The sequence below is a fragment of the Cetorhinus maximus genome, chromosome 4, assembly GCF_964194155.1.
Source record: "Cetorhinus maximus chromosome 4, sCetMax3.hap1.1, whole genome shotgun sequence".
NCBI classification, from domain to species: domain Eukaryota; kingdom Metazoa; phylum Chordata; class Chondrichthyes; order Lamniformes; family Cetorhinidae; genus Cetorhinus; species Cetorhinus maximus.
In genome coordinates, this window is record NC_135882.1 from 94,057,460 (window position 1) to 94,071,961 (window position 14,502).

The 14,502-nt window shown below is 42.2% G+C and overlaps 1 protein-coding gene across 4 annotated transcripts in view; it reads left to right on the forward strand.

The window, feature by feature from the left end:
• Window positions 1–14,502, forward strand: part of atp6v1h (ATPase H+ transporting V1 subunit H) — a 156,942-nt gene that overhangs the window by 69,413 nt on the left and 73,027 nt on the right. For 3 of the 4 annotated variants that reach the window (XM_078540520.1, XM_078540521.1, XM_078540522.1), the window contains 2 exons: window positions 4,477–4,574; window positions 7,385–7,577. The exons of the other annotated variant lie outside the window; for it this stretch is intronic. In XM_078540520.1, the coding sequence (XP_078396646.1) occupies window positions 4,477–4,574; window positions 7,385–7,577 (291 nt within the window). The remainder of the gene's footprint in view (window positions 1–4,476; window positions 4,575–7,384; window positions 7,578–14,502) is intronic. 4 annotated transcript variants of the gene reach the window in all.

Here is a 14,502-nt window from a genome sequence, read left to right on the forward strand (position 1 = left end):
ACATATTGAATCTGCTTCCACCTTCCTTTTACGCAGGGCATTTCGGGTCGCAATAACTCACTGCATTTCATAAATCCTTATGCTGCTTCTAGTTCTTTTGCAGACACCTTGAATCTGTGTCACCTGGTTACTGACCGTTCTGCCACCGGAAACGGTTTCTCATTTTTTCTACCAAAACAATTCATGATTTTGAACACCTCTCATCAAATCTCTTAACCTTTGCTCTGAAGAAAACAGCTCCAGCTTCTCCAGTTTCTGATAACTGAAGTTCTACATCCCTGGCACCATTGTAATAAATTTCTTCTGCACCCACTCTTAAGGCTTTGACATCCTTCCTATAGTGTAGTGCCTGGAATTAACACTGTTCTTCAGTTGAGGTCTAAACAGTGTTTTATAGAGGTTTAGTATAACTTCCTTGCCTTTGAACTGTATCTCAATGAATAAAACATTGGTGGTATTGTTTTTTTCTTAAACAACCTTCTCAACTTGTCCTGGCACTTTCAAAGATTTGTGTACATACCCTCAATTCTTTCTGTTCCTGCTCCTCTTTAAAATTATACTATTAATTTAATCTGTTTCTTCTCCGTCTTCCTACCAAATTATATGACCACGCTTCTCCATATTAAATTTCATCAACCACGTATCTGCACATTTCACTATTCTGTCTTACTGAAATCGTTACTTGCCTCTTTATTTGTTAACTGGTTTACATTTTGTGCTATTTCCAAACTTTGAAATTATGCCCTGTGTCTCCAAGCGCATGCCATTTAATATATATCAAAACAAGCAAAGATCCTAATACTGACCGCAGGGGAGCACCGTTGTATTTCCTTCCATTGTGCTTTCTGTCCCTTGGCTAATTTCATACCCATGCTGTCACTGTGCCCCCTTTAGTCCCATGGGTTTTAATGTTGCTCACCAGCAACATTAATTGATATTGTACTCTATCAGATGCCTTTTGATTGCCTACATAATAACATCAATCACACTTTCCTTGATGACATTTTCAGACATTGCATGTATAAAGTTACCTGAATTTCCACTACTTGGCAGAGTAGTTGTTCAGTTCGTAACCCTTTGGAATGTAGATTGGATACTCTGATAGATGAAGCCTCACATTTAAATTACATTGCAGATGGTGTTCCAGGTTTACTATTACTTAAGAGTTAATTAAGTGTTGCACGTTGAATACAAAAATAATTGAGGTAGGTGTAAGTGGGAAATTTTGTAACTAAGTAAAATCTGAATTGACTGTAGATGACTTTTCAGCTTTAGCTTTTAATAAAATGAGATTGCATTCGTATAGAAAAGCTGCAGATGCTGGAAACGTGAAAGTGAGGGGAGAGAGGCAGAGAAGTTTAGGAAGGGAATTTCAGAACTTGGGACTAGATAGCTGAAATAGGACGATGGAAACTGGAGATGCACAAGAGACCAGAATTAAGGGAACACCCTGATAAGAGTTGAGGCTGGAAGAGGTTACAGAGATAGGGAAGGGTAGGCCTTGCAGGAGTTTGAACACAAGGCTGAGAATTTTAAATTGGAGGCATTGCTCAGCCTGGAGCCAGTGAACACAGGCCTGATGGATGTACAGGACTTGGGCAAGTTAGGATATCATTTGCAGAGTTTTGCAATAGCTAAAGTTTGAGTAGATAGTGGGAAGCTGGCCATGTTGGAATAATCAAGCCTAGAGGTAACAGTGCTTGGGTAAGGGTTTCAGCAGCCGTTGAATGAAAGCAGGGGTGGAGACATGCAATGGAGGTGGAGGTAGGTGGCCTTGGTGAAGGAAAGGATATGTGGTTGGAAGACCAACATCAAATAGAACACCAAGATGTGTTCAGTTAGGTTCAATTTCAGATAGTGACCAGGGAGGCGGATGGCAGTGGTAATGCAACGGAGTTTGTCATTGCAAGTGTTCAGAATGTCTGTAATCTTTCCAATTTTTAATTGGAAGTAATTTCTGTCCATCAAATACTGGATGCCTGATGAGCAAAGTGACAAATTGGAAAATTTGGAGGGGATGCTTACTGCATCTTCTGCTTAAGGCTTCAGGAATTGTAAATTGTGTAACCGTCTAGGTTTTGTTTCAGTTTCTATTGAAAGTTGAAATTTGTTTTTCTAACACTTGACAGCTATGTGTTTATTATATCTTGGCTTAACGAAAAGCAGATATAAAATCAAGGAGAGCCTCTAAAATCTGCCTTTTTAAACTGTCCAAGAAAGTCACTAATTTTCAGCAAGCTCTTATGACTATGATCTCCAAAGAATTTCCATTGTTAAATGTGCCCAAGCTATTGCTCCTGTGCTCATTGTAGGTGTGTACCATAGAAACTTTTTAATCAAATGTAAAGTATAAATTCTTGTTTCCTGTAATTTACACATTTTAAGTTTCTGATACCAACAGTCATTGTGATTTAGAACTCATCCACTCGAGGCAAGTTCCCAAACTTACGAGGCTAAAAAAAAATTCATTCAGGAGAAACCAACATGTAACCAAGAAGCCAACATGAGGTGGTGCAGTGGTATTGTTACTGGACTGGTATTCCAGAGACTCAGGGTAATGCTCTGGGGACCCAGGTTCAAACCCACCAGGGCAGATGGTGAAATTTGAATTAATTAAAAACCTGGAATTGAAAGTCTAATGATGACCACAAAACCATTGCCAATTGTTGTAAAAACACATCTGGTTCACTAATGCCCTTTAGAGAAGGTTGACTCTTAAATGCCCCCTGAATAAGGGCAATTGGGGATGGGCAATAAATGCTGGTCACATTCCATGAACAAAAATTTAAAAAAGAGGCGCTCAGGGCATTTGACCTTTGGGGATTTGTGAAAATGTATGCCACTTCCCTTGCCCTCTGTCTTCCTCCTTGTAATGTGGAATGCGATCCTTTTATTGGAAAGCAGCCTTGTGTTTATTAAGTGCTTAAACACAAGATGCTTTGCAATTTATTTGAATTGCAGTTACTTGGTTGAGGTCGGGGAGTTTTCAACAGTTGACAATGAATAATGGCTTGGGATTGATGACATAAACGACTGATGCAGTTTAAAGTCTACCTTTGACAGCACTACTTTAACATTGCAATATTGTTTAAATATTTACACCAAAGTACAGGTCTAGGCATTCTAAATTTTTATTGACCACAGAGTTATACATCCAAACCATCATCATCATCTATCCTTCCTCTTTATGAATACTGACTGATCTGTGCATGTCCAACATTTTATTTGCATGTGCGGTATTGAATTGATTTCATTCATGGCATACAGAGAAGACCTAGCCAAACAGAGAAGGCTTCTGATTCAAGCTGGTAGCTTGACAACCTAGTGAGCCAGTCCTCAGCAGACCTGCTGGAGGAATATTCAAATTTTTAGTTACCATGTCCTCCAAAGTTTTCAGTACTTTTGAGTTTGAAACAGTGAAAAACACAGAGAACTCACTCTAATTGAGTGTCAATCACTTCAGAGCTACTGACTGATGAAGTGAAAATAGACATTTTTAAAAAATATTTATTATTTTTGAAGTTGCTAAAGGCATAGGCAATGGGTAAATCTTATTGTTTCAAACTCATGTATTTCCAGTAAAATAATCCAGTTTGTTGGTTTACAATTGGCCTTGCCTGAGTGTGTATCAATTTACTTTCCCAAAGACTGGTGCATAGATGAAATCACAGAATTTAGTATACAAATTGAGGAATAAAAACAGGTCGATGACCTTTCATTAGAATTTGCCAGAGCCGGAGACAGTTGTTGAGGAAGGAGATGTAGCTGTGAAAGTGAGTTTTGGTAGATACCTGATCAAACACAAGGACGGAAATAAAAACAATGAAAGTGAACAAGGTAGAAGAGACAAACGGAAATCCTGTTGGAGAGAAGAACAAAACTTCTCAAGGCCGGCATTCCTGGAAGAAAAGAGAAGTAAATTAAACACTAATACAAAAGCAAAATACTGTGGATGCTGGAGAACCTGAAATGAAAACAAAATGCTGGAAATATTCAGCAGGTCAGGCAGCCTCTGAAGAGACACAGAGTTAGCATTTTGGGTCAATAACCTTTCATCAGAACACAAATTGTGGGCTCATATTGTTACTATCATTTACTTTTTATTGCCTAATGACAAGTTTTACTCCTGCTCGTAGTAAGCATTGAGTTCTCTTTTTAGGATGGTGATACTGAAATCAAGAGCATATCTAGTGTATACTCAATTTGTGACAAAGATGCTTTAACTTTGGTATCAATGTTTGGATTATTTTCTTGAATAACATGAATATTGAAAAATGCTCAAAATAGAAATAATTTTTTAAAATACTGTTCTTTTGTTGGCTCAGGCCAATTTTTCACTTATGGCCATTAAGGGCCAACAATTAAGAAATTATTTTGCAATTTAAAGAAAGTTAATGATCCACAAAGCTAATTTCAATTCAAAGCATGGTACGAACAATTTTATTTTGATCACTTATTATTTTCTTTTCATTTCAGAGCTCCCAATATGTGCAGTGTGTGGCAGGTTGTCTGCAGCTAATGTTAAGAATCAATGAATATCGTTTTGCCTGGGTAGAAGCTGATGGGGTGAACTGGTAAGAATTTCTAGGTACACTAATTTATTGCATGCAAATTGGTCAAGTATTCTGTCATGGCTTTTGCATATCCCATGATAATTAACGTTTTGAGGAAATGTATTGCAGCTAATTGCTTGATCACCGGAGGCAAGTGTATTCATAATGAACTGACAATTAGTTACATAACAGCAAAATACTGTGGATGCTAGAAATCTGCAATTAAAATGGAAAATGCTGGAAATACTCAGGCCTGGCAGCATCTGTGGAGAGAGAACAGTTTTTAAGTAAAATTGGGTGGCATGTCCATTGTCAGCCGTTGTAATTGATATTTTACCCTGTGCCCAACAATGGCACCCCCACAGCACCACCCACCCACTCTCCTGTACCCAGGCCCCCAACCCCCTCACCAAGGCCTGCTAGTATGGCCCCAGTGAAACCCTCCACTTACCTGGTTGGTCAGCTGCAACGACAATTGTGGCACTGCTGGGATTAAAGAGCTGCTGGCCATTTAATTGGCCGGTAGCTGTCAGAAGTGAGAATTCCTTCCAGATAGAGGTAGAAGTCCCGCATGATAGTTGTTAAATCAGCTTAGGGTTTCCTGGCAACTTGAGGCAAGCTCACCCATGTTTTTAAATCCAGTGTGTGGGGTTGCTGCCTCTGCATAGAATTCAACCCACTGTTTTAGGTCATGACCTTGCATTAGAAATGGTTACACTTTGATCAAAGTGATTTGAACTGAAACTTTAAATGTTTCTCCCTCCACAGATGCTGCTAACCCTTCTTGAATATTTCCAGCATTTTGTTTTTATGACAATTTAATATTTACTCTATTTTGTGGTGACCCCTGTCTTTTGTTCATAATTCTTTGGAAGATCTTGCCTGCTTGACATCTTCCCCATCTACTCAAAAGTTTCAAACTCCCCGGTTATGAGAAATCAGCTGCTTTATTTGAAATCTCTTCATAGTTTTATGATCTAACAAAATTTAGGGAAAAAATATCGTAAAGTACAGATCTTCAAGGAAGTTGCTTTGGGCAGATTCTGTATTCTATAAATTCCTTACATGCTTAGGAATTTAATGGCCTAAATATTCTGGGAAAAAAAACCATGAGCTCATGAAGCATGTTAATGCACACATCAGCCAGTAAGTTCTGATGAAGAACAGATGACAATCTCATTCCTTTCGGGTCTTATTTCTCTTGTTTTTCTCTCCTCTCCTCTCTTCCCCCCCACCCTCTCTTTTCGCTCTCTCCCTGCGCTCGCTGCTCGCTTGGCCCGCTCTTCTCGCTGCTCGCTTCTTTTCTCTCTCTTCCTCCCCACCCCCAACCTTTCTGGCGTGCTCCCACACTTTCTGCAATATATTTCCATTAAGTTCATATTTCTATTCCATGTGTTGCCCAATGCACCATTTCAATTTCTCTATACCAGTGCCACTCAGCTCCTGACCTCATTACAGCCTTGGTTCAAACAGGGACAAAAGAGCTCAACCCCAGAGGTGTGATGAGAGTGACTGCTCTTGATATTAAGACAGCATTTGACCGAGTATGGCATCAAGGAGCCCTATCTAAACTGGAGTCAGTGGGATTCAGGGAAAGTTCTCTGCTGGTTGGAGTCACATCTAGCACAAAGGAAAATGGTTGTGGTTGTTGGAGTTCAATCATCTCAGTTTCAGGGCATCACTGCAGGAGTTCTCCAGGGTAGTGTCCTAGGCCCAACTGTCTTCAGCTGCTTCTTCAATGACCATCCTTCCATCATAAGGTCAGAAGTGGGAGTGTTCCCTGATGTTCAGCAGTACTTGTGACTCCTTAGATACTGAAGCGGTCCATGTCCAATTTCAGCAAGACTTGGACAATATCCAGGCTTGGGCTGTCATGTGTCATTTAGCATTTGTGCCAAAGAAGTACTAAGCAATGACCATCTCCAACAAGAGAGAACATAATCATCGCTCCTTGACATTCAGTGGCATTACCATTACTAAATCCCCCACTATCAACATCCTGGAGGTTGCCATTGACTGAAACTGAACTGGACTAGTCATATAAATACTGTGGCTACAAGAACAGGTCAGAGGCTAGGAATCCTGTGGCAAATAACTCACCACCTGACTCCCAAAAGCCTGTCCACCATCTGCAAGGCACAAGTCAGGAGTGTGATGGACTACACTCCACTTGCCTGGATGAGTGCAGTTCCAACAATACTCAAGAAGCTTGAAACCATCCAGGACAAAGCAGCCAGCTTGATTGGCATCCTTCCACAAATATTCACTCCCTCCACCACCAACGATCAATGGCAGCAGTGTGTACCATCTATAAGATGCACGGCAGGAACTCACCAAGCCTCCTTAGACAGCACTTTCCAAACCCACGACCACTACCATCTAAAAGGACAAGGGCAGCAGCCACATGGAAGCACCACCACCTGGAAATTCCCCTCCAAGCCACTCACCATCCTGACTTGGAAATATATCGCCGTTCCTTCACTGTCACTGGGTCAGAATCCTGGAAAACTCTCCCTAACAGTACAGTGGGTGTACCTACACCATATGGACTGCAGCAGTTCAGGAAGGCAGCTCACCACCATCACCTCAAGGGCAATTAGGTTGGGCAATAAATGCTGGCCTAGCCAGTGATGCCCACATCCTCTGGTGAATAAAAAAAATAAAAATCTTAATTGTTTTGATCTTAGTTCATAACATTACATTGGAAGGTTACATGCTATGGATTTTTAAGCTATTTTGAATGAATTGTATATATTTTCTGGTCTAAAGTGTAATTTTATTTTTAAACAATGCATTAAAACCTTTTTTTTTCCAACACCCTCCCCCTACAGCATCATTGGCGTTATAAACAATAAATGTGGCTTCCAGCTGCAGTATCAGATGATCTTCTCCTTTTGGTTACTGGCCTTCAGTCCACAACTGTGTGAATATCTACGCAGATTGAACATTGTTCCGGCCTTATCAGATATTCTTCAGGAATCTGTGAAAGAAAAAGTTACTAGAATCATTCTGGCAACATTTAGGGTATGTATGCAAGAGACACCTTGATGGATTGCACAGTTGTCATAATATAAATTTTAGATATCTTTATTGTTTAGCGATGTTCACCCAGCAGGATTATCTAACTTTGTCATTGCCGAGCAGATGAGTAACTAACGGGTGTTGAAGTTTGTTCCACTTGGTCTCATGTGAGTTTTGAATATTGTTCCAGAAGTGAGGTGTTTCTGTTTTCATTAAGCTTTTTTGCACAGACTGTCATCTTGGGACAAACTGGTGTCTGAAACAGTTCTAGCTGTTTTCAGTACTGGTATTTATTAAAATTGTAAAGTATATGGAGGATAATGAGTGAGAAAGATAGCAAAATCACATTTCCTTCAATAAAGTCTTATACTTTGCCCTTACTTTCCCATTGTTCATAATTCACATTTGGAAGGTTTACTGTTAATTGTTAACAGAATATTTATTTTACTGAGCAAACATGGATTACATGCAGCGCACCTATTTCTGAGGGAGGGATAATACTAATAACATTTTGTGTAGGTGAAAGCAATTGGTCTATCTAGCATACTTAGTAATTTTCTTAGCATTGTAAAATTTTAGGTTAAGGAGCCACAGATACCTAAGACAGGCTGTTGAGTATTTGTAGGTAAGTTTAGCGTAGTGTATTAAGAAGCAACAGTTTAGGTATAATGCATGGTCTAAATAGACATTGTAAGTACATGACCTGTGACAGTTGATACCAGAGGATGAACGGATGGTTGACAGTGTCTTGATCCCAGTAGTTTGTGATGGCAACGTTCTCTCTAGCTGAAGTGTTAAGTATTAGGAACTAGAAATAATTTTAAGTAAGTTATATTTGCATTCGTGGGTGTTAGGAACAAGATATACATTTTTTTTCTATTTGTGTGTTAAGAAAGGTGAAACCTGGGTTTGGCTTCATTTTAGCGTTTGTTTTTAGATGGAACCAGGAAGCCTCCAGGCCGGGTTTGTATATATGCATTTTTAATGAGGTTTTACGATTCTTGAAGTGAAGAGATGGATTACCAAGGTGTTAGTTGTTTAGGGAAGTTAAAGCAAACACAATAAGTAGGAAAAAAAACTGCTGTTGCCTAGCAATGAGGGATCAAAGAGAAACCACTGAGACACAGGGACAGACAGGCAGATTTTAGTTTAGTTGTTATGTGTATACCACAGAGTGAAGACAGTAAAGGCCTAAGACACTCTCTCTAGCTGGAAATGATGCCAAAGGTAAAGTAATAGTGAATTTAGAGTGTGTTTTCTGGATATCTCAAGGGATATGCCAATTGTGGAAGGACTTCCAGTGAATATTCAGAAGTCTACTGGAAAATAAACCTCTTTGCAACTGAACCAGCTCTAGGCTTGGTGTGGAAATAATGGTGGTACTTCACTGGACTGTTGGGTGTGTAAGGACATTGCTGGGATAAAAGGGATAGCATGATTTTGAACAATCTTTTTCCTTAGTGTCTGTGAAATCTTTCCAACCATTTTGTTGTCTACTGTAATATAGTTAATGTTTCTTGTTAAATGCCTATCTTTTTGTTAAAAAGTCAACAGCAGGCTTCTGTGAATCTGTCTCAGTAAGTATCTCCATGGTTTAAAAAAGAATTATGGGCTGGGATTTTCAGTGCCTGTCGCCAACAGGGGTGTTCAGTGGCATGAGTGGACAATATGACGCAATCAGTTTCACAGTGGTGTGAAACCAGTTCGTGACTGTCCGCACAGCCTGCCAATGATGCGCTACGTTTCCCACCATTGGACGTTGGGAACCTCATTGTAATACATCAGCATATCATTATAAGGCCAGCCCGCTGGATTCACCCACCCCCACCCCCACCTGGCTGGATTGTCTGCCCATGTTGGCATGAAAACACGCTGACATGTTTCACAACAGCACGTAACCGACGTGCACTTGGTGGGCTGCACTTCGCTTGGGACTTCAAGGTTTGTTTGCCTACCTTGCTTTGGTTAGCACTCGCAATCATCAGTGTCAGGCTGCACAGACAGCACCACCTCATTTTCAGGGGGGCTCACAAGTAGGTCTCTACCTACCAGATCAGCCATATGTGGGTGGCTTTTCAATGCCTGCAGGGCAAGGTCTTGCTTGGAGAATGGGGAGAAAAGGCCTCGGGCAAGGGAAGAGGCTGCAGGCCGAGAACTGTATTGGGAAAGGAGGGTACGCCAGGGTGTGTGTGGGTCACATGTTGATCTGTGCAAGTGGTCTCAAGATGGTGAGGACTGAGCAGGCAGTCTCCAGAGGAGATGAGGCCAGGTGGACATGAGGGCATATGAGAGATTGCGTGGTGATGTCCCTTGAGCTGTCTGTGAGTGAGATGCCAGTAAATGATGGGCTTGAGTGTGAGAGTTTAGAGTGATGAGATGCTTGCCATACCCTTGCTGCACAGGTGAGATCATTCATCCTCTATCTGCATTGGATGGCCAGCCTCTTCTGTGCAGCATTGGCACTGATCACCACTGACTTTGCCTACCAAACCGGAATGGTAATGTAGCTGCCCCTCTGGCCAGAGTGGGGGTAGAGGGCATCACAGTGGGCCTCCACGGCGTCCAAAAGGCGCTCGAGGGCTGCAGTTGTCTTGCCTTTCGGGGCCATGCCTTGTTTGCTGCAGTCCTGGGCTAGAAACACTGAGCATGGCTGTATTTTAAATATGGTGCTTGGTGTGCTGAAGCGGCGAGGTGATGACGTGGCAGGTGAACAAGAGCCTGCCCGCCATGGAAATGGTGTGTTTCCTGGGAATGAATAAGAATGCAGCGAGTTTGGGATGATAAGGCATGAAAACCTACCATCATGCCTGTTATTTTACCTGCCCGCTACAGTACTTAGTGCAAATCTGGGACGATTCCACCCAAGGTCTTTTTAAAAATTCATTTGCGGGATGTAGGTGTCACTGGCTAGACCGGCATTTATTGTCCATCCTGAATTGCCCTTGAAGGTGGTGGTGAGCTGCTTTCTTGAACTGCTGCAATCCCTGTGGTATAGGTACACCCACAGTGCTGTTAGGGAGGGAGTTCTAGGATTTGGACCCAGCGACAGTGAAGGAACGGCGATATATTTCCAAGTCAGGATGGTGAGTGGCTTGGAGGGGAACTTCCAGGTGATGGACTTCACATGTGCCTGCTGCCCTTCTAGATGGTAGCATTCGTGGGTTTGGAAGATGTTGCCTAAGGAGCCTTGATTAATTTCTGCAGTGCATCTTGTGATGGTACACACTGTTGTGTGTCGGTGGTGGAGGGGAGTGTGTGTTTGCGGATGGGGTGCCAATCAAGCAGGCTGCTTTGTCCTGGATGGTGTCAAGCTTCTTGAGTGTTGTGGGAGCTGCACTCATCCAGGCAAGTAGAGAATATTCCATTACACTCCTGACTTGTGCTTTTGTTATGGCACAGCCGTTGGTAAATGCTGAGTCGTTCAAATCTCAGAGGGAAACGAGGCAACTGCCACAACAGTTTTTTGCAATTTATGTTTCGAGATGCGGGCTTTCAATTCCGCAGTAATAAGACCACTGAGCCTTATAGGTTTTTACAAAACTAAATTAAACATTTATTAATAAGAGAAATGATTTAAGCACATATCTCTACAAATTACTGCTATGATAACTTCTAAATCCCCTAATTAATCTGACTCCCAGTTACACCTCTGTTAAGGCAAAAGTAAAACACTGATTTTAAAAGACCGAAACAAAGAAACATGATACCTTGAACAATCCAATTCAAAGTGAGTTTTGTTAAGTTCAGTTTGTTATGGACAGCAGCTTGAGGTTTTGATGCTGAAGGCATTTCATACTTGTTACATCTTAAAATGCCTGCCTTTACACACAGCCTTCCCTCTTTTATACATATTTTTCCCAGTCCAAGCCTGAGTATTGTCCAGGTCTTGCTGCATTTGCACATGGACTGCTTCATTATCTGAGGAGTCACAAATGCTGCTGAACATTGTGCAATCATCAGTGAACATCCTCACTTCTGACCTTATGATGGAAGGAAAGTCATTGATGAAGCAGCTGAAGGTGGTTGGGCCTATGTCTTGGAACTGAAATGATTGACCTCCAACAACCACAACCATCTTACTTTTGTGCTAGGTATGGCTTCAACCAGTGGGGAGTTTTCCCACTGATTCCCAATGACTCTAGTTTTTTGCTAGGGCTCCTTGATGCCATACTCGGTCAAGTGCTGCCTTGATGTCAAGGGCAGTCACAGGTTCCATTCTGGGATCTGATTTGTCCTGTATTAACATCAACTAGGATCATGACATAGGAAATTCTTTTTTTTTCCCGTCTTCCTCTTTTCTGGCCCAACTTCCATCTGAAGAAGGTGACTGCCTGACGAGGACTGAATCCTGTCTCTAAACGCTCATTACGAAGGGCTGGTAGTTTACCCTATGTCAATTACTTGAATGAACGTTTCTAACCAATAATAGAGGACAGGGTGGTCACCTTCCCTTGTCCATCACTTAGCTTGAGATCACTTTTTTTTATTTTACCTCGTGCTGAGGATCATTTGCCAGCCCATACCAGACACTCGTATAGATAAAAGGGTATACAAAGCACCAGAAGACTCCCTGCTATCAGTTCTGGAATGTGTACGTCTTTATTTTGTCTCAGTCCCTGGTTGCTAAGAATGTTTTCTTTCTGAAAAGAGACAAATGGAAAGCATGCAACCTCTGCTAAACGTTTACGATACAATGCCTGCTAATTCTATATTATTCTTAAAGACACCATTTCTCATAGTATGATTCTGGAAGTAAACAACTTGTGTCTTAAGAATTTATCTAGTCATTCTTTAAAATAATTCTATTATATTTTCAGTTGTTTTTAAGGCATTTTTATATTCTTTCATAGGATATGGGTGTCGCTGGGAAGGCTAACATTTGTTGCCCATCCCTAATTGCCCTTGAACTGAGTGGCTTGTTCATTTATTTGTTCATTTGATATCAAGCAAAACCAAAAATTGAAAAATAAGGACTCTGGTGAGGCTCTAACGTTTTGAGACTAAAGTGGAGGCACAAAACATAGTGCAGTACTTAAACAGTTACCAGTTAAATGAGTTAGAAAAGACTTTCCAAAATCAAGGCAAGGACAGATACACTTGAAGATTCCTGCAGTTGGGAACGATTGAAAACGTTGGAACTAAAATCATCTAGACTAAGTCTAGAATAATGGGGAGATGGTTTTGTTTGATATCAAATGAACAAATCAACAACTTTTTAATTCATTCATGGGATGTGGGCTTCACTGGCTGGGCCAGCATTTAATGCTCATCCCTTGTTGCCCTTGCGAAGGTAGTGGTGAGCTGGCTTCTTGAACCATTGCAGTCCATGTGGTGTAGGTATGCCTACAGTGCTGTTAGGAAGGGAGTTCCAGGATTTTGACCCAGAAACAGTGAAGGAATGGCGATATAGTTCCAAGCCAGGATGGTGAGTGATTTGGAGGGGAACTTCCAGATGGTGGTGTTCCAGATTGGGGGGAGGCGATGGCGTAGTAGTATTGCCACTGGGCTAGCAATCTAGGGACCCAGGGTAATGCTCTGGGGACTCGGGTTCAAATCCCACCACGGCAGATGGTGGAATTTGAATTCAATAAAAACCATTGTCGATTGTTCGGACGAATGTCCTTTAGGGAAGGAAGTCTGTTGTCCTTACCTGGACTGGCCTACAAGTGACTCCAGACCCACAGCAATGTTGACTCTTAAATGGCCTCTGAAATGGCCCAGCAACCACTCTGTTGTAACAAACCGCTACAAAGACAAAAAAAAGGAATGAAACTGGATGGACCACCCGGCACTGGAAACGACGACAATCGCGGCCCTGTCGACTCTGCAAAGTCCTCCTTACTAACATCTGGGGGGTTAGTGCCAAAATTGGGAGAGCTTCCTCACGGACTAGTCAAGCAACAGCCTGACACAGTCATTCTCTCAGAATCATACCTTACAGATTATGTCCCAGACTTCACCATCCCTGGGTATGTCCTGTCCCACCGGCAAGACCGACCCAGCAGAAGTGGCGGCACAGTGGTATACAGTCGGGAGGGAGTTGCCTTGGGAGCGCTCAACATGACTCCAGACCCCATGAAGTCTCATGGCATCAGGTCAAACATGGAAACCTCCTGCTGATTACCATGTAATGCCCTCTGTGCTCCTCCATGTTGAACATCACTTGGAGGAAGCACTGAGGGTAGCAAGGGCGCAGAATAACTTCAGTGTCCATCTCCAAGAGTGGCTCGGTGGCACCACTACTGACTGAGCTGGCTGTGCCCTAAATGACATAGTTGCTAGACTGGGTCTGCAGCAGGTGGTGAGGGAACCAACAAGAGGGAAAAACATGCTTTACCTCATCCTCACCAACCTGCCTGCCGCAGATGCATCTGTCCATGACACTATCGGTAGGAATGACCACTGCAGTCATTGTGGAGTCCTGCCTTCACATTGTGGATACCCTCCACTACCACCATGCTAAATTGGATAGATTTCGAACAGATCTAGCAACTTGAGACTTGGCATCCATGAGGCGTTGTGGGCCATCAGCAGCAGCAGCAGCAGGATTGTACTCTTAACACAATCTGTAACCTCATGGCCCGGCGTATCCCCCACTCTACAATTACCTTCAAGCCAGGGGATCAACCCTGGTTCAATGAAGAGTGCAGGAGGGCATGCCAGGAGCAGCACAAGGCAGACCTAAAAATGAGGTGTCAACCTGGTGAAGCTATAAAACAGGACTACTTGCATGTGCCAAACAACATAAGCAACAAGTGATAGACAGAGCTAGACAACCCCACAACCAACGGATCAGATCTAAGCTCTGCAGTCTTGCCACATCCAGTTGTGAATGGTGGTGGACAATTAAACAACTCACTGGAGGAGGAGGCTACACAAATATCCCCATACGTAATGATGGAGGAGCCCAGCACAGCAGCGTAAAAGA